General features: G+C 50.2%; 1 protein-coding gene across 2 annotated transcripts; it reads right to left on the reverse strand.

The window, feature by feature from the left end:
- Positions 1-561: 561 nt before the first annotated feature.
- LOC8050870 (eukaryotic peptide chain release factor GTP-binding subunit ERF3A) lies at positions 562-18,781 on the reverse strand. 2 transcript variants are annotated; one of them, XM_002434509.5, is made up of 9 exons: positions 18,291-18,781; positions 17,475-17,528; positions 15,399-15,569; positions 13,688-14,135; positions 8,096-8,336; positions 6,712-6,894; positions 5,361-5,522; positions 2,148-2,316; positions 562-1,675 (listed from the first exon to the last, which is right to left on the reverse strand). In XM_002434509.5, exons 1-9 carry the CDS (start codon positions 18,484-18,486, stop codon positions 1,632-1,634), a joined length of 1,668 nt encoding a protein of 555 aa, XP_002434554.1. In that variant the 5' UTR covers positions 18,487-18,781; the 3' UTR covers positions 562-1,631. The 2 variants fall into 2 exon arrangements, with proteins under 2 accessions (XP_002434554.1, XP_029843257.1); XM_029987397.4 differs by lacking the exon at positions 18,291-18,781 and adding an exon at positions 17,711-17,821.
- Between the last annotated feature and the right edge of the window lie 125 nt (positions 18,782-18,906).

Raw genomic sequence — 18,906 nt, forward strand, 5'->3', positions numbered from 1 at the left:
ACATTTTCCACGTGATTACGCTCTCTCGCGCATACCGACCCGCAGAGAATGGGGTCAGGTGATGAAAGGGGGGCGGCTGATTGGTCCGGCAAGCGCGTAGCTTCCACTGCAATGTCAGCTTAGGGGTAAAGGGATTAAGTGAGGTCCGGTGTCGTGTGACGTGCGCTTGGGCCCTGGTGACGCGCTGCGGGGGCCCGGTGATGGTGGCTAGCAGCCCGGTGACGCGCTGCGGGGTCCGCGGATGTATCACAGTGAAAAGGCGGAGAGTTTACGAAGGGAAGGAGATACGAAATAGTCCGCTATGTTTTGCAAATTTTCGTAGCGAAAGTCAGGCTTCTGACTTTCTACCTTTGTTCTTTTGGCCCACTGAACGATGTGCTATTAGTAAAATCACAATATAAATTGATTTACTCCACTCCAAAATTCGTTTCATGGGTCCTTTAAGAGTCTGGGGCAGGAGACATTTTTCAAGTTGCAGTCAGGGGTTAAAATCACCATAGTAAACCTCATCTCCCCAGGTCTCGAATAAGGTCCCAGCAGTCAACCAGAGTTCACTCGTAAGACTTTGGAATAAACATCCTTTATTCTGTTTCCAAAGGCTGATAAAAACATAACAAAAAATGGGCAATCTTTCTCTCGCGATAGTAAAACAAATCCCAAGAGACATCCCATGCCCCAACAATGCAATACGGGGCAAATTCAACCGCCACCTCGACAATTTCCAATGGCTCTTTTGCACCCCCGTAAAAACTGCACGGCATCGAAAAAGACCAGACTGCAGCTTCAGAAAAAAAAAAAAAAAAAAAAAAAAAAAAGATGACGCAAACACCCGTCGGTGGCACCCACAAAAAAAAAAAAAGCCCCGTCCTGCATATCGACGGGGCAACAACCACTAAAATGTTCACAAAGAAGAAAAAAAAAAAGCAAGGAGGGAAGGACGAGACCATTCCTAATCCAAGAACAGAAGACACGGGGGGGAAGAAAGAAAGAAAAGAAAGTCTGTACAAAAGGTAAGCAGCCGATGGCGTCCATTCGGACCGGCTAGCAGTCTGCAGACGGCGCAAGAATTGATCCAGGCCCGGGGCGCTCGAGTCGGCGGTTCGGGTGTCACCCGACGCGGCGCTATGGCACCTGAAACGCGTCCCCGACGGGCGTGTTCAGTGTCCTGTCCAGCCCGTACATCAAGAGTGGTCTCGAAGTGGCAGCAGACAACGTCACGGCACTGAATCGAGGGAACCACTCCGTAGGACGGAGAAAACACACCAATCGGGGGCGCGTCCCGGGCGCCACGGCGGCGCCGACGTCTGCCCGGAGTGCGGGGTGGCCGCTAGCGAAGCGCGTCCCGGCCGCCTTTAAATCCGTGTCTCAACCACGGCCGGCGCGCCCCCCCCGTCCCCGTGCCTGGAGCAACCCCGACGCCGGACCCACGTCGGTCATCCGCCGGCGGCGGCGGCGGGCGCGGTTGCCCGCCGCGGTGCCGCGGCCCGTGTGCCGCCTCCGCAGCCCCTCGTGCCGCCGCGGGGCGACGGCTGGCCCCAGGCGTCTGCGGCTGAGTTGGTGGAGGTGGTGGTGGCGGCACTCTCGTCTGCTGTCTGCTGCGAGCTGGGAGGACGGTCCGTTTCTGCTCCCAGTCATTCCACCACCCGCAGCACCTTGCCAATGGCGATGGTGCGGCCTGCAAGCGACGGACGCGTCTCAGCCACGGGGTTGTCGCTTTGATCTCGAGAAATCCCTCTGAATCTCTGCGTCGATGCAGCGAAGCAATACAGACAAGACCCTCTAGTCTGCTTCTTGCACACAGGTCGCGATGATGTCAGAACACCGCTAATTGGTCGATTGAAAACAAAATAACGGTGGGTAGACCTGAGGCATCGAGCATCTAACCCAACCAAAGCTAATCAGAACCTCGTTTCATTCCTACCTCACTGCAACCCCTGCGCAAGCAGACGACTAGCTCTCCGCCTACAAGGCCTGTAGAAGTAGCGTCCTAACTAGTCGATACATGTGGTGCAGTCTAGCTTGCGCCAGTGTTGGGAAGCTCGCGCTGGAGGCGAGACAACTAAAACCCATCCCCATCTTTCTCATCCCGTCAGCGAGCCTGGATTCATGATATCGCGGGTGAGCAGAGTGATTTGGGGGGCACTCACCCTCGTCCCTGAGGGTGAAGCGCCCCATCTGTGGGAACTCCTTGAAAGGCTCCATGCAGACCACCCCCGCACACTCCATGCGCATGATGGCAATCTGGTCCTGCTTCACGAACCGGGGCCGCGTCTTGCTCTTCTCGCCCGTCTTGCGGTCCACCAGGCAGATGATCATCTGCACATCGCAGCGGGCACAAGCTTCAGGCAACAGCGGGGCCACAATCTACCACTCACGGTCGCCCGATGTATGAAATGGAGCTACAAGCACCGCGAGTAGATGCAACCCCGCACATGCAATGCACTATGCGGAGCAAATGTGACATTGGTGCTTTTCAAGTTTCGTTAAGATGCAGTACTGATGAGTACAAAGTATCATAGGTCAGTTGGAACCCCGAACTATCACGCTCCATCACACTAGAATTTTTGCTGATAGCAATCCAATTCTCAAATAATAATTAAAAAAAAAATAATTGCTTGTACAGTTGTGAGCAAGAGGGCAGATATGACTGCACATGCTGAATATGTCGCATTGTAAGGGGGGGCATAGTTTTCGAAGCTCAATGGTGCAATCCTGAAGGCTCAGCAGCTTTTCTTTGAGCAAACGCCGTTTTCACGAAACTGCTGTCACGGTAGCCTCAACTTGCACCAACTCTGTCTACACTGTGCGAGCCCTTGTCACCAAAAAAGCACCGTCAGCTGATCGGACGACCCTGGTAGTCTACAGAAAGGATTGGCCTTCACGCCGCGTACATGCGCGTCTGTGGCTAGGACTCGTGGAATTCTGCTGCGTTTCGGAGCAACTTTGGAAAGGGCGAAAGCTGCTGCACCAGTGAGCCATTCAAAGTGAGGCAAGCTGCAATCTATTGATATACGCTCCCCTCTCCAAACGCTTTCACTGCTCCCCTATATTAACTGGCCCAGGAGGACCTTGTGACTTTCGAAACACTGTTGTTGCACTATTTGCTCAGAGTTGCCAAGTGTTGGCGTGTGCCTACACACAGACATCTTCAGAGCATATAGTTTCCACACAGATGCAGTTTCTTCAAAATAAACCTGAGGTAGTTTTAGTTAAAGTTATCTTGAAACAACCAATGTTTGTAATAAATTTTTTTTTAAAAATTATACTTTTTTTTTTTTTGCATTGCATGTACAGCAGATATTAATCCAAGTAACCTGTGCAGTCTATTCGAGCACATACTATCAAGTGAGAAAACCCTTCTCAGACCTGACAGTTCAATAAATAGTATTTTCCCTCAATCCCACGTGGGGATCAACGAGATTGAGGGGAATTTTAAAATTTTAAGCGGCGATTTTAAAATTTAGTTATTTTAGCAAGTGTAGTTTTGTGGATCAGTATTAGATCAATAATGTAATTTTTTTTTAACATCTGTACAGGCTGAATTTGCATGGAAGTTTATGCTAAAACGGCATTATCTCAAAGCACAAATCTTGGGCTCCTTGCATGTTTGCAAAACGGATGACTCATCAACTAGGGCAGATAGAAACAACTTTTTCCTGCCGTATGTTGATAAATATGCGAGTCATACAATATTATGAGCAGATTTCTTACTATAAGCCTAGGAAATTTTTAAAATGATCCATTATTTTATTACTCAGTTGTCACATACTGGACGCTTACCTTCAATGCATTGTAGAATCAGTAATAATGGTTCAATCTCGAAAGTACTTCCAACATTGTATTTTTTATACTGTGCAGTATCTAGCCACGGATTAAACATAATTTCTTGTTCAGTAAATGTTTCCTTACTCCTGAAAACAAAGGCAGGAGAGTTTTAAGTATCCCGAAGACCGTACTGCTGACCGAAAAACCGACCAGATATTTGCAACCAGAAAAAGAAAAAAATAACAAGCTCTTGCACTTTCCTCGAGTACCACCAAACAATAGGGGCGAAAGCTCCAAGAACGGCGTTTCTCCTTAAGGGGGGGACACTGGCTAGAGGTTGAACTTCTGAACTACCCAAGTGATCGGAATGAAATTTGCAGGGGAGATTTCACTTCAGATGTATGTGTACTGTGCAAACTTTCAGCTCTCTAGGACAACTTTACATACCTGCATAAAAAGATGTGTCACTCTTCATTAAGAAATCTATGATATGCAAATGAAGCTATTAAGTACCATTTTGAGTGCTTGAATATAAAGTGGGGGATGTGGGACTTCGGGCTATCTAGTTTTTATAGCTCAAATGTAAATATTTCGGGAAGAGTGATTACCTCAAAATATGAGATGTATATCTGTCCTATGTCAATTTTTGAAAACATAGTTTTTTCTCAATGAGGACTTCAACTTAAAACAAAATAAAGTAGATAGCCCGATTCCCCAGTAAATTTCAGTTCAGAAACATCTCGATTGTGATATCGGAATATCTTTACCTTCGAACAAAAGATTCCTTCGTATGAAATTTGCAGCAAAAAGCGGAACTGAGAAAAATGCATTCAAACATTGCACTCCTTAACTATGTTACTGCTTTACAACGTGTCGAAAATATTTTATATCAACGTAACTATTTGGTGCATGGTTATGAAATTTAGTGTAAGGGTGTATAATATATTTTGAATACCAAAAACCTCAAAATTGAAAAATGAATTTTTTAAAAAAATTTTTAAACTTACGCCCATGTCCCCCCTTAAATGAAGGCCAAAACCCCGCGACGTCCAGATCCCACCACATACACTAAATCACCCACTCTAAGCAAGGTCTCTCGCGGGCCTGTGCTCCCAGCCACTGCAGGCAGGCGGCCAGGAGACGTGGCCGCCCGCTCGACATGCAGCGAGGGAGGTTTGCTCTCCCAGTGCCATGGAGGAGGTGCAGGCCACGGGGACTGCCTCCAACGAGGCACTGGATCGATCCGCGAAACTTCCCCAAAGGAACGGATTCCTCGTTGCAAGCTAGCCGGAGATCCCTTTCAGACAACTGCGTGCCGCGCCGCACCCCCAAAGCCCCGACGTGCAGCCGAGGCGACGTGCAAAACGGGCCGTCCTCGCCGCGGGCACCCGGTCTACGCATTTTCGGACGTTGCTCGCGCATAGAATGAAAGTTTTCCCAAGAAGTCAAGCCCGTGACAAACGGGAAAGGAGGTCCCCTCCAGGGTGCGCCAAACTCTTTTCCCACTACCCGGACGGGAGATGCTGGCACGAACGTCGTCTCGGACTTCCCCAGACGAAACGCGCTCCGCAAGGGCGTTTGTCGCCGCCGCCCACCTTTACGGAACACTCCTCGATGGCGGCGTGGATGTGTAGCACGGCGCTGTAGCCGGGGCAGATGATGGACTTGTGCTCGAGGATCACCACCTGTGCGTCGAAGATCTTGCCCATCTTGCACGGCTGCACGGTGTCGCACAGCACAAAGCCCGGGGAGACCTCCTGCAAAAGTGCCGCAATGCGCCGTCAGGGGCGGGACTACGGCACCCACACTGCGCCTCCGGCCGGCGCATTCGGCGTACTGCGCCGCCCCTGCATCGAAAGCGGTCTCCGGGTGGCAACAAGCGATGTGGCAGGAGTGTTCCGCCGTCGGATGCGACGATCCTGGCGGTTGGCCGCGGAAGCCACGTTAAGGGGGAACGCCATTCAGAAAAACTTATATCTCTGCAAAAACGGTAGATTTTGAAAAATGCTATTTACATCCACCGGCATCTAGAGAGCATTCCCAGAAAGTTTTATCCGTGTACACTGCATAGTTACATTTTTTATAAACTATTTTCGGTCCACCGTACTAAAGGAAAAGGTAGAGGTTCAAGCGCTCTGAACGCCTACTTCTCCATTCCACTTTGACATAAATTTGGCGTCGGGAAAGCTATTGTTTGGTAACGGGACTTTTCAAAAGAAAGGAAAGGCTCACTCATTGTTTTTCCTAACTAGACTTTAATGGGCAATGCAACTGTGGCATCTTTTTTTTTTTACATTGTGGATGTCTTTTATAAAAAGATGTCTAACTTTACCGACAACATTCGAGTAAAAAAAATTAGTGAAAATTTTCAGCGCAATGTTGACATAAAAAACAACTTTTTGGAAATTTTGTTTTCACAGTTGCACTCTGCAGGCATTCTTCTGTGTATCTAGCAAAGAAAAATGTTGAGTATTACATTAGGTTTCTAAGAATAGTTGTCCTGAACAATGTCAGTGTGTTCCTGATAAAAATTAATTTCTTTAACAATGCATGTACACAGATAAAGCTTTGCACTGCATTCTGCCTCGCAACTGCCACTACTGTCAATTTCATATACCCGAGCCAAAGATTCAGAAGTTTACCCTTTCGAGTAGTGCCCTACCTTAAAAAGGGGGAGCGAACCCACGTGTTGCCATCGTTGTAGCATGCCACCTCGCATCTGCTTAATTTTGCGAGAAATATTGATTTGGAGAGCAACCTGCAGCGAAACGGCCGTCTACCACATCCACCTCTGCTGCCGTGTCACTGCCAAGATTGTTTCAGGCAACACATTACGACGTCGCCGAGCAGAAACCTAGGGTCCACAAACGAGGACACGACGGAGACGGCGGGCGGGGACACGTTCGGGGTACGCTGAGCTTACGGCGACTTGATTCCGGGACTCACCTCCTCCTCAACGCCCTTGAGCTTGACCTTGACGTTCTCTCCCGAGGTGATGAGTGCCGTCTCGTCCTCGTCCGACCAGAGCTGGAGCACCTCCACAGTCTTGCGGTTGGGCATGAGCAGCAGCTGCTGGCCCCGCCGGGCGGAGCCGGACTCCACCTTGCCCAGCACCACCGTGCCCATGTCCTGGGAGAGGGCACGGCCCCAAGTCAGCGTCCCGCGACAACAGTCGCCGCGAGAGCGCGATAAAAGTTGCGTCTCACAAAGCAAGATCTCGTCTGGACCTCGCAAAGTCGGATCTAGTTCAGAGATCACGGAGCAAGAACTAGTTTGGATCTGTGAGCAGCATCTAGTTTGGATACCACAGAGCAACATCTAGTTTGGATACCACAGAGCAACATCTAGTTTGAATATCACCGAGCAACATCCGGCTTTAATTTCACAGAGAAACACTTACTTCGATCTCGCAGAACAATGTCTAGTTTGAAATTCACATAGCAACATCCAGTTTGAATCTTGGAGCGAGATCTAGGCTGGACCTCGCAGAGCGAGATCTAATTTGGACTCCACAGAACGAGATCTACCGAGAGCTCGTGAAAAATCCGAACCCGGGTTTTCGCACCACAAAAATGAACGAGACATTGCGGAGAGCTCAAACTCTGTGAGAACGTAGCCCCAGGCGTTCGAGCAAGATGCCAAAGTTTCAGCACCAACCGTTGTCTAATTTAGAAGTTGTAAGTGATTTTTTGAAATTTTCAATGAGAAAATTGGGGCCCATTTTCACCCATTTTCGGTTTCTTGAGCCAAAGAGCTCCATGTGTTCGAGAGCTCCGTCAGCTGCCATTTTCCCATTGAAATGTTCAGAAAATCGCTCACAACTTTTGAATAAGATAACGGTTAGTGCTGAAACTTTGGCACCTTGCTCAAACGGCTGGGGCTACGCTTTGACGGAGTTCGAGCTCTCCGCAACGTCAGTTTATTTTTGAGGTGCAAAAAGCCAGGTTCAGATTTCTCACAAACACCCAGTAGTGTGGACCTCACAGAGCAACATCTAGATCACAACTCGGGGAGCGATACCTTGGATTCCTGAGCGAGTCGAAACGGGACCTCGCGGAGAAATTCAATCTAAGCAAGCAAAGAACGCTTTGTCTTCTACAAGGCACCATCCACAGACAAAACACTTTTTCACTTCGCAACTTTTTACAAAAAATGAAACTCTGCAATCGGAAACAATTACTCTTCGACAATTATCGCCGAACCAGGATTAATGCAAGGGATGCCGAGGCACCTTTGTTTGTCACCCAACCAAAGAATACAGTAAACGCGCGCCGCGCTAAACTTTCGAATCGACGGTTTCTCTCAAGACTGGGCCCGACGGGCCACGCACCTTGTACTTATCGACGGCGGGCATGCGGAAGGGTCCCTCGGAGCTGCGTCCCAGGGGGGCCAGGCCGTCAATGTACTCGAGGAAGGGTGGCCCCCGGTACCAGGGGCACACCTCGGGGGGTGCCACCTCCAACAGGAAGGCACCCGTGAGCCCCGAACAGGGCATGAACGTCAGCTCCTGCTTGGGGTTGAAGCCGCACTTGCGCAGGTACGGCACCAGCTTCTCCTTGCACTCGTTGTACCTGCACCGGGGGGACGCCCCTTCGGTCACTAAGACACGAGCCTTCGCGGGCCCGCACCGACGCCACCCTTACGCCGCGGTTCACGCTGCAAATGCGTTGTGGTGTAATATCTCGTTAATGCGAACTCGAAGGGGACCAAAAAGTTAGAATAATGCAGAGTTTGAAGTACTGGGAGTTTTCTTCCTAGAGACAGATAGGACGGGACCTGCATGTTAGTTTGTATTATCCGCAAGTCTGAATTAACGAGATTCCACTGTACAAGAGGCGGTCCTCGGAGGCCGTCCCGATTCTAAGGGCTCAGCCCTGTCCATCCATACATGCATCCATCCGTCTATTTACTGCTTGTGCTCCCAGCCACTGAAGACGGGTGGTCAGGAAGTGCGACCACCCGCTCACACACCGTGTGGGAGGTTTGCTCTCCCAGCGCCGTGGAGGAGGTGCAGGCCACGGGGACTGCCTCCAACGAGGCACTGGATCGCGCAGAAGGTAAGGCGGTTGGTTGCCCAAGGAAGTGCTTTCCACATCGCAAGCTAGCCAGAGATCCCTCTTTGACGATTACGGCTCGCTACGCAGCCTGAAACCAACCGTGCAGCCGAGATGACATAAGAAAGAAGCCTCCGACTGCATACTCTAAAATGGGTCATCCTCGTAGCAGTTACCCATTTTAGAGCTACCCATTTTAGAGCACCAAGGGTCTGGTCCGGACGCATTTCGTACAGTGTTCGGTGGATCACCCCACACAAGTTGCATAATGCCTGGCAACTCGGACTGGGTGCAACATGAGGGTAGAAGACTAAAAGCACGCACTGTGTGCGCAGTTATCCACCACCTGGCAGAGATGTGCAACGTACTGGTAAAGGCAAAAGAATGGCGACAAAAACAATCCCGACATTGCAGCCGTCTCTGATCGGACGCGTAAAAGTCCACTTACACATTTCCATTTGCCTAGGACAGAGTTTTTGCAATCTCTTACAACGAGAAAACACACTGGCCTCCCAGCACCGCCAATGACCTGACCCTGGATCTGCATTTCACTAGAGAAAGAATTGTGTCGCTTTTGCGAGATCAAATATATATGCCATCTATGAGAAATGGTAGTCAATAAAATTGTGAGGAGTTTCCCAAGCCAAGACAGGAAGAACGGTACCAAAACTGCGAGAATACAAGAGGCTTTCAAGGGACAATGAAGGCAATTTCGGACATCTTTTTGGCGATTGAACTGGATTCCAGGCACGTCTCGGGCCACGTTGCCCAAATTTCAGCCGAAACCGGCGCTTGCGTACCAAGCAAATCATTCAAACAGTCGCGGTAATATCATACTGGGATCGACTGGGGCGACGCCCCAAGAGTTGCTGGAGAAGCCAGGAGAAGCAAAGCTCGCGCATACCTGCCAACCTAGCAACATAAAAATTAGGGAGACCGCCGCGCGCACAAGGGGGGTGAAACTTTTGCGTTTTTTCTGACAAGAAACCCCGTGAAGAGGCACTCTGCACGAATCACACAGTTTTCGCAGTTGTTTTGGAGTAAACTGCTGGTGGTGCCCTGCCCTTCTACGGCACAAGCATGGTTCTGATGCTTTCGAGAAGCAGTGTGTATCTTGATGCCAAGCTTGCCGCCGTGCGAAACACTCACACATCACAGGCGCACATGGTACAGAATCCATACTCGTCAGCTTTCCACGAAGCGACCAAGCACGGAAACTCAGTCGCATATGAACTCAGAAATACTTGCAAGTACAGTAATACAAGCAAGATCATTCCAACAGATCGGTGGTTCCAACTAAACTCGGAGAAACACAAAGAGTAGTTTGACGTTCCGCACCTCACTAGACGACCTGACAAAGCCAACTGAAGCCTAACGCACCCATGGTCATATTAGCCGTGTTCCAAAATGCGCTCTAACTTCAGGAGTGGTTTCGTACCTTGGCGTTTGAAAATCTACCCTCGCTACTGCTCTCAGTTGTCACGTGGTAACCCGCCAGAGTAACCTAAAGCTACTCTCGAGTAACGTACAACAACACACGCGTCACGATTATAACAATAAAACATCATGAAAAAAAAAAAAAAAAAAAACTACGGCAGATACTTTTTGGGAGATTTGAGGTCGGGTCCGTACAATCGGGAGATGTGATAAAAATTCGGGAGGCTCCCGGACAATTCGGGAGAGTTGGCAGGTATGCTCACGTGACCGATGCGGTGCCGAGAAGCGCAACATCATAAGAGACGCATTGCGATTGGTCGAAACGAGAGACGTACCCTTCGTCACGTTTTGGTTCGCAATTTTTAGGAATACTGTTCTAATTTCCGATTGAATAACCACGAAAAGTATGAATCGGACCAAAAATGATTACTAAACCGTAAATAAAACAGCATAATTGTCTTTCTCTTTGCTACGCTGGACGCAAAACGAACGAGCAACTATGGGCAAACAAAATAAATTAAAAAAAAAAGAACTCTGCGCGGGACACGCTGGAGACGTTTCGTTTTGGTTTCAGAAGTCTGTGTTGTGTTTACCGTATTTTCCAGACTATAGTCCGCACCCGGTGTATAGTCTGCAGAGGCAAATTTGGGGTCAAAAATGAAAGTTTTTGCTTGGATAGTCCGCACCCGCTGCGTAGTCCGCACCCAGTGCATAGTCCGCACCTGGTGCTTAGTCGACACGAAATTGTTTTCATATGCAGCACACCTTGACATATGTATGTTTGCTTAGCTCACAAAAAAAGCCTACAATATACATAAATTATCAATAACATACTCTTTTATTCACAAAATCCGTCCCGTCTCGTCAAAATCAACGATATTGAAAAACATAATTCCTGTATAGTCTGCACGCGTAGATAGTCTGCACAGCCAGAAATTTCAACTTTTAAACATGTATAGTCCGCAGACTATAGCCCGGAAAATATGGTACTTTGGAAACACGGTGCTCGAAGGATTCTGCAAAGTGGTAGTCATGCCAAATTTATGCGCTGTAGATGGCTCTTCACAAGTCGACTGAAGACCAGTATCTGTTCGGGCGACGCTAGTTTTCACGTGTCGGTTGCTGTTCGTGTTCTTTGACGACGAAAGGACGTCCGACGTTGGTGAAAACCAAAAACGGTGCTGTTTATTTTCTCCTTGTTGGGAGAGTCACCCGCGGAAGAACCGGTTCCCGGAACGGCTTGGTCGCTGCCACTTTCCCCTCGGCATCGCCCCCGCGTCCCCGTCCTTTGGCAACGCGCCGCTGTTGTCTCACCCGCGCAAATGTTGCTCACTGCTACAAAGCCTGCGGGCCGCTCGTTGCCGGCTGGGCGGTCTCTGTCGGGTGATGGCGGAGCCCGCCACACACATACCATATTTACTCGATTCTAAACACTCCCTTTTTTTCACACCCGCGATGTTCAAAGGGGGGGGGTGTTTAGATTCGGAATATGCCCCGAAAATACGAAATTTGCACAAGAAATATGAATTTAATATAATCAAAATGAAAGAATAAATTTTCTAAGGGAAATAAATAAAGACTCGAGAGTAGCCCGCTTGCCTTCAGTTTGCACCACCGTTGACTAGTTGCTTTCGCGACTAGTGTTTTGAGGATGATGTAGGGTGGAAGTTTCCGACAGTCAGCTGTGATGCACAGCATTACGGTCACCCTTTGCTTCTCATAGCCAGTCGTACGCACTGCTCGGGCGCCTACTGGGTTCACGGTGCACGTCCTTGGCATGTCTATGTACACAGGGGTCTCATCGGCATTGCCGATCAGCCCGAGTGCGTAGCGAGAATCGCGACGCAGCTTCATCCGGCGCTTGGCGATGCCGGTGTCTCCGATCACAAATTTCTTGTTGGGAGGGGGGTGCTTACTTTCGCATGCAAACTTTTTTTCAGGTGTTTATGTTTGAAATGGGGGGGGGGGGGGGGTGCTTAGAATCGCAAAAATACGGTACTCCCGTTCTGTTGGTGTTAGGTCACTGAACTGAAGCTCGAACTCACTCGCGAGAGCGGCATTGTCATCCATGTGGACAGATTCGATGAAATGACCGCGCCGCTATGACCCACCGCAGTAACCAGAATCTCGATCCCCTAAATACTAGCTATACCGACTATCCACACTTGACGTCACTCCCTACGTCACCTCCGTTTTCGGAGGCCCAGAAATGAGAATGGAGATAGTTCAGCTTCGGTTTCTTCAGTTCTTTCGTAGGCACGGCAATACGCATCACCAATGTCTACAAAAAATTGGGCAGCACGCTAGGTTCCCAAGAAGCCTAAAACACCATTTAAAAAATTAAATAAAATCGTCTTCAAGACTTTAAAAAACACATGCAAAGAAAAAAAAAAATTTTTTTTTTTTTGGAGCATTTTGAATGAGAAAAGGAAGTCCTAAAACTAATTTACAACGAACAAGAAAAGCTTTTTGAGCTGTATTTTTTGGCTTGAAAGGAATTTGTAGTTGGCACCCGCAAAAAAGTGGCCCCTATTTATCACGTGGCATACCTGCCAAGTTCGGAGAAACTAAGTCCGGGAGAATTGGGGTTGGAGAAGGAGGAAAAGGAGGGGGGAACCTTTTTTTTAAAAAAGAAATATTGGCAACCTATTTACATAAAAACAACTTCATTACATTTATATTGCACTGCTCACGCTAGCGGGATACACCTGGGCCTCGCTATCATTGCAGCAGTTTGTTGCAACGACAAAAACTCCTTGTTTAAAGGCCGACGACCAGACTCTAGATTCTGCAAGGCAGAAGATCCTCCTCACCCTGGGGGGAGGAAACAGGCAACGGTGGACAGAGTAGAAAGGGGGAGAGGAGGAAGAGGGAGAAAAGTGGAAAGCGCGAACTGGTCGTCGGTCTTTAAGTGCAGGAAAGGGGGGGGGGGGGGGTAATTGGTGTTTTCCAGATTTTCTTGTCAATCATACAAAATTGGTCAGAATTCGGAAGAATGCCAGGTAACATGGGAGACAAGGCAGGTACGACGGGTGCCTGCGCTCTTTTTGGAAGCTTCCCGTGGTCTCTAAAAGTCACTTACTCATCTTCGCTTGAAGTGCAACAAAACAACTAAGATTACTAGATAAAAACTAAAAAAACTAATCTTTTAGAGCCCAAAGGAAGTTCTTGAGAGGCCAAGCACCACGCGATAGACCTGTGCGCCAGCTCCCGCGGGCACCAACTACAAATTCGTCTCGCGCCGTAAATATAGCTCCAAATTTTTTTTTTTTTTTTTTTTCGTTTTTGTAAATTTATTTTATGACAATCTCTTTCCATCTAAGCTGTTTAAAAAAGATTATTTCCTTTGCATGTGCTTATTAAGGCACGCGGTCTCAAGTGCATAAACGGAATAAAGGTCCCGAGGAAAATAAAACGCGGCCGGCACCCACCTCTCCTCGGACCACTCGACGGTGGGGTCATCCATCTTGTTGACCAGGACGACCAGGTGTCGCACCCCGGCCGTCTTGGCCAGCATGGCGTGCTCCCGCGTCTGGCCGCCCCGCTCGAAGCCCGTCTCAAACTCCCCCTTGCGGGCGGAGATGACCAGCACCGCCAGGTCCGCCTGGCAGGCGCCCCCAATCATGTTGGGCACGAAGGACCGATGGCCCGGGGCGTCCAGCAGCGTGAAGTGTTTGTTCTCCGTCTCAAAGTAGGCCCGGCCCACCTCCACCGTCTTGCCCTTGTCCCGCTCCTCCTGGTTCGTGTCCAGAGCCCAGGACAGGTACCACGACTCTCGGTTCTTCTCCTTCGCCTCGCGCTCGTACTTCTCCAGCGTCCGCTTGTCCACCATGCCCGTCAGGTAGAGCAGCTGGCCCCCGATGGTGGACTTGCCCGCGTCTGCGGATGGGACGTCCGTTAGCCGGCCCTCCCCGAAAGGCACCAAACCGCAAACGCCGGGGACGGCTTTGCCAGAAGCGGCGTTTAAGCAGAGACCGCATAAAAGAAATACTGGGCCGCACGAGCGCAATTGCCACCCAGCTTGTGCACTAGCTTGGGTGGAATTTTGTTTTGCGCACCATTAGCCAAGACGCTACTTCTAGCAAGCTGGCCCAGAGGCAAAGATTTCTTTAGTTTTGAAAGGCAAGATTGAACCACAGAAAAAAAATAGATTGTGGAGACCATGGACAAACTGCTACTTACACTTTAAACTGATCCTTCGCGCAGTCCCATACTCTGTCAGCGTAACCTGGCAGGCAAAAGTTAGGGCCCCTTAAGCCCGTCGGAGAGCAAAGCATGCAACAGCTCTCCACACAAGGAGTGCATTCCCACACTATGGAGTTGCATGCCTCAGTCCTCCTCTCCAAATGGCTCGCCGAGGACCATAGCTTTCGTTCCTTGGCCAGTTGGAACAAGGTACAATCCTGCACAAGAGCCCACCGCCTGCAAGCGATGCATACTCAAGGAACCCCTTCCTGGGGCCCTAATGCGGACACATGGCGAAAAAGATGGCAAGGAATTCGGCGGCAGTGACTGGCTGGTGCTACGCTAGACCTTGGCGCCGACCAATCACGGTAGTCGAATTCTTCGCAAACTTTTTCGTCAAGTGTCCAGACTAAAACCCCCGGTCTTGGCATTGATGCAGTAGAACGGCCGCAGAAGCCTACAATAATGCATATACAAGGGAGTGTCCGACTGCTAATTGTGCATCAACAAGTGGCTCAGGCCCGCTAAAATAGCGAGTGAATCGGAAAAAGACAACTCATTTTGAAGCAAGGAGGTCAAGGACATTTTGAAGCTTCGAGAACAGAAACACGGATTCTCACACTGGGTTCCACAAACCCTCCTCAGAGGATCCTCAAGAGTTTCCCCATTCCCTCGGTCATAAGTAAAGTGTATCGAGTTTAAGCGCTGTTTTAGAAGACCTGGGGCCTTTATTGATGCCAGACCACGGGGCAGACATTTTTTAGTGTGTACATTAATGTTTACAAGACACAAGCTTCAGCACTGCTTCATCTCATAAATGTTGAGACCGATTCTTCAGCCATCCACCCAGAGAGAGAGGCATTCCTGGAGATTACGAAGTTCAAGAACTCGTGCTCAAAAAGACAGCCCTCCACCTTCCGAGACCGGGCATAGCCAAGGACAGGGAGGGGCACGCACCGACATGCCCAATGAAGACGACGTTGATGTGCTCCTTGCGGGGCCCCTGGTCCTCGTCCTTGAGGGGCTTTTTCTTGGGCTTGGAGGAGAGCTCCATGCGCTCCTCCTCATCCCCCGTCGAGGGCGTCTGGTCTCCTGCCGGGCTGTCCTCCAGGGTCACGCACTCCCAGTCTGCACACGTAAAGCGATCAGGGAAGCCGCTTTCCACACTGCTTATGGGACTTCCAGCAATATCACAACGAGGACGTAGCTCTTGCAGTGCGCTGCACAGGTGTTCATGCAGCTTGAAGGACAGCCAAGAGTGATGCAACTGTCTAAAATACATACACCCTCAAGACTCGAGCCAGACAAGCTGCCAGAACCTTCCTCGGCAAAAGGTTACCTCACGAGCCAAAGTAAAGCCGCATCCAGAACACCCCAGATTGACATCTCTGCCAACACCGTCGTGTGTAGGGCAAAGCGGCACACTGGAGCATTGCAACACACTGCACTTTTCATTCCAAGCAAATCAAATAGCTCAAACTGTCTGCACATGTTTTAAGTGTAGGTGCAAGTTGGTGTACTCCATATGTTTGTTGCAAATGAACAAGCCTGTGATGAAAAAGCGAGCTGCCCAGAGAAAAGTGCCTATCTCCTGTACAAGTCCCAAATCTGTCATGTATGCAATGCAGGGCACACAATTTGCATGGCAACCTAGGGTCCAAGAGTCACCCATGCTGATAGTCATGTCTCGATATGGACACCTCCCCCTCCCCCTCCTCCTCCTCCTCCCTCCCTCCCCCCCCCCCCCCCCCCCCCCCAAATCATCTATACCAATGAGGCAAAAATATACGTATTCATACAGTTTGTCCTCGAAACTTTAGTCAATACAGCGGAGTACCCACATTAAAGGTCTGTTCTTGGTCATAACCAATTCTACAAACTCTAAGCATCTTAAAAATTCCAATGATGTAACGCCAATTTCCTCATTATAAATGTGATGAAAGGTTGGGGCACGCCCCTTTCCGAGCGAATTTTTCTACTCGGGAAAGGCGGGGCGTGCCCCAGCAGCTGTGTCAGCACGGTGAAGATGAGCAATCAGCAGTGAATCGCAAGCTGCCTTCCCAAGAGAATAGGCTTGCGATTGGTTGACGAGCGCCCACCGTCACTGCGCTGACACTGCTGCTGCTCCGCCTTTCCCCGAGCAGAAATATCCGCTCCAAAAGTGGTGTCTCCCAACCTTTCATCACGTTTTTAATAAAAAAATCGGCGTCACATGATTGTAATTTTATAATGCTTAGGGCCTGTAGAACCAGTTATGACCAAGCACAGACGATCCCAGAATCCTTTTTAGTGCTTCTTGCATGATTTATGGCAGCAAACAGACACCACATTTGTAGTGGCGTCGGTACGCTTACGAAACGGCAACCACTCTCTGGAACACGCATTAGTGCCACCAACGAAGCTAGAAAGTTGCTCCATCATTCCCCTCTATTCCGTTTGAATTGCCCCGCTAGAGCAAAGAGCTCACTCCCACATGTTCGAGGGATTACACCGTCATTTCTGTGGGGCGGCAGCAAGATTAGAATGTGTCAATGTGACCAGAACATGTCAACGTTCTAAGGGTGCTTGGCACTTCCCTCGTCTTATTTTACTGTCAAGAAGAAACCCACTGTTGTGAATCTGTATCTCATCCAGATGAGGGGAGGCAGACGACATTGGGAGCTGTATGTGTTGTAGGCTCAACCAGCCAGTTATGAAGAAACTGTAGGGGTCTGGTTTGCTCAGTAGCTCCAGCATGCAGCGGTATATCACTGCTGTGTGATGCCCGTTCAAAACCGCAGGCTAGCAGCCGTACTGAGCAAGCTACAAATCTTATCTACACACACGAGATGCCCTTTGGTGCAAACGAACATCCCACTGTCTGAACATACAAACAACACAATCACTCGCCCCCGAGCAAAACGTCCCATAAACTTGGGCCAAGCGCGCGCGCGCGTACGACTGAACGATGTTCAAATTCCTCGGCCCACAAACGGCGCCAGCAGCCGCGGCCTTCACGCAACCCGTGAAGAAAAAGCTGACAAGTGTCCTCACCTGCCGGAGAGTCGTCCATGCTTGCCGAATCTTCCCGGTCGCTGTCTTTTTTGTCTGGAAAACGAGAACAAACGAGCGTTGGACGACAACCACCAGCTGTCTCGGCGACTGCGGTGGCCTTGCGAGGCACGGGGTGGCAATCACGACACGAGGCAAGCGTGGTGTAACCGCGTGACACCCGAAAAACATCCAAAGGGCCACGTTGCCGAGCTAGGGGTGACAACCGCTGCCCGTACCGAGCGTGGTGTCAGTAGTCCGGGCCCGTCGACGCAGTCAGTGGTCGTGGACGGGGCACACAAAGCAAACTACGCACGCGTCTGGTCAAAGACGGAATCTCCCGGCTGCTGCTACGTCAGCACATTGCGACACGTCGGTGGAGGGAAGTATAAAAAAAAGAAGGGCTGGGAAAGGGGGGGGATAAGTAATCTCTCAACGCGGGAAGCAACGCTCCAGACTACAATCCGCAAGGGAAGGGAAGGGGGGAAGGCGGCACAGCCTTTGTCGAACCCACGTGTCAGACTACGCCAGTCACTAACTGCTGCGACGACGACCGTAGTGCGAGGTGAATGACACGTCGGACCGGCGACGTAAGCCTAGCTCCGTCGCGAGCGTCGGGAAAACACGCGGCCTTGTGACGGGCCGCTCTTTGGGGAAGTCTAGCCGGCCACTGCGGGTACGAGCGGGGTACGAGCGCGCGCCGAGCGGACGAGGCGGGGAGCCTCCATCGGAGCGACCGGCCCCTCCGATCCCGTTTTCGAGCGGATCGGACGGCGGAGTAGGGCGGCACGGACTCGGCTTCGGGGGCCGAGGACTTACCGGACGGCGAGTCGTCGCCGTCTTTCTCCTGCGGGTCGAGTTGTGCCATCTGCAAGGTGGCGAAAGAAGGCACAAATGGCGGTGCGTCCACGTTCAACTTTGAGAAGGACTTGGAGATGTCGTCGTCGCCGATCTCCTCGCTGTGTTCCTCCCAATTGTCCGGAGCCACTTGGCCTTCGGGAGACGATGTGTCCATAGCGATCACAATTTTTCCTGGGCCGGGAGGAAGGAAAAAAAACTTGCCCCCCACCAACTCCACCAAGTCAGCGCAGAACACCGCGTGTGCAAAATTAGGCTTCAAAAAAAAAGGGCCACGGAGAAGGGGAAGGGCTGGGGGGAGAGCGCGCTGCGCGCCTGCTCCGCCGCCGCCAGAACGCCGGAGTCGTTGCGGTGCGGCGACTCGGCCTTGAAATGGAGCGCAGAAAAATAATGCCGCATTTTGGCCGCCGCCTGCAAAAATTACGGACGAAGTTCGTCACTGCAAAGAATAGACCGCGCGAGTTTTTATTTATATTTCTTGCCGCTTTATTTAATTTATGACGTCACGGCAATTTTTCTGGTATCCTTCGTGAGTGTCGCGAAGAGTCGTGTGGTACATGTGTTACTAATATATCTA

Source organism: Ixodes scapularis, unplaced genomic scaffold, assembly GCF_016920785.2.
Source record: "Ixodes scapularis isolate PalLabHiFi unplaced genomic scaffold, ASM1692078v2 PGA_scaffold6__148_contigs__length_123643588, whole genome shotgun sequence".
NCBI lineage: Eukaryota > Metazoa > Arthropoda > Arachnida > Ixodida > Ixodidae > Ixodes > Ixodes scapularis.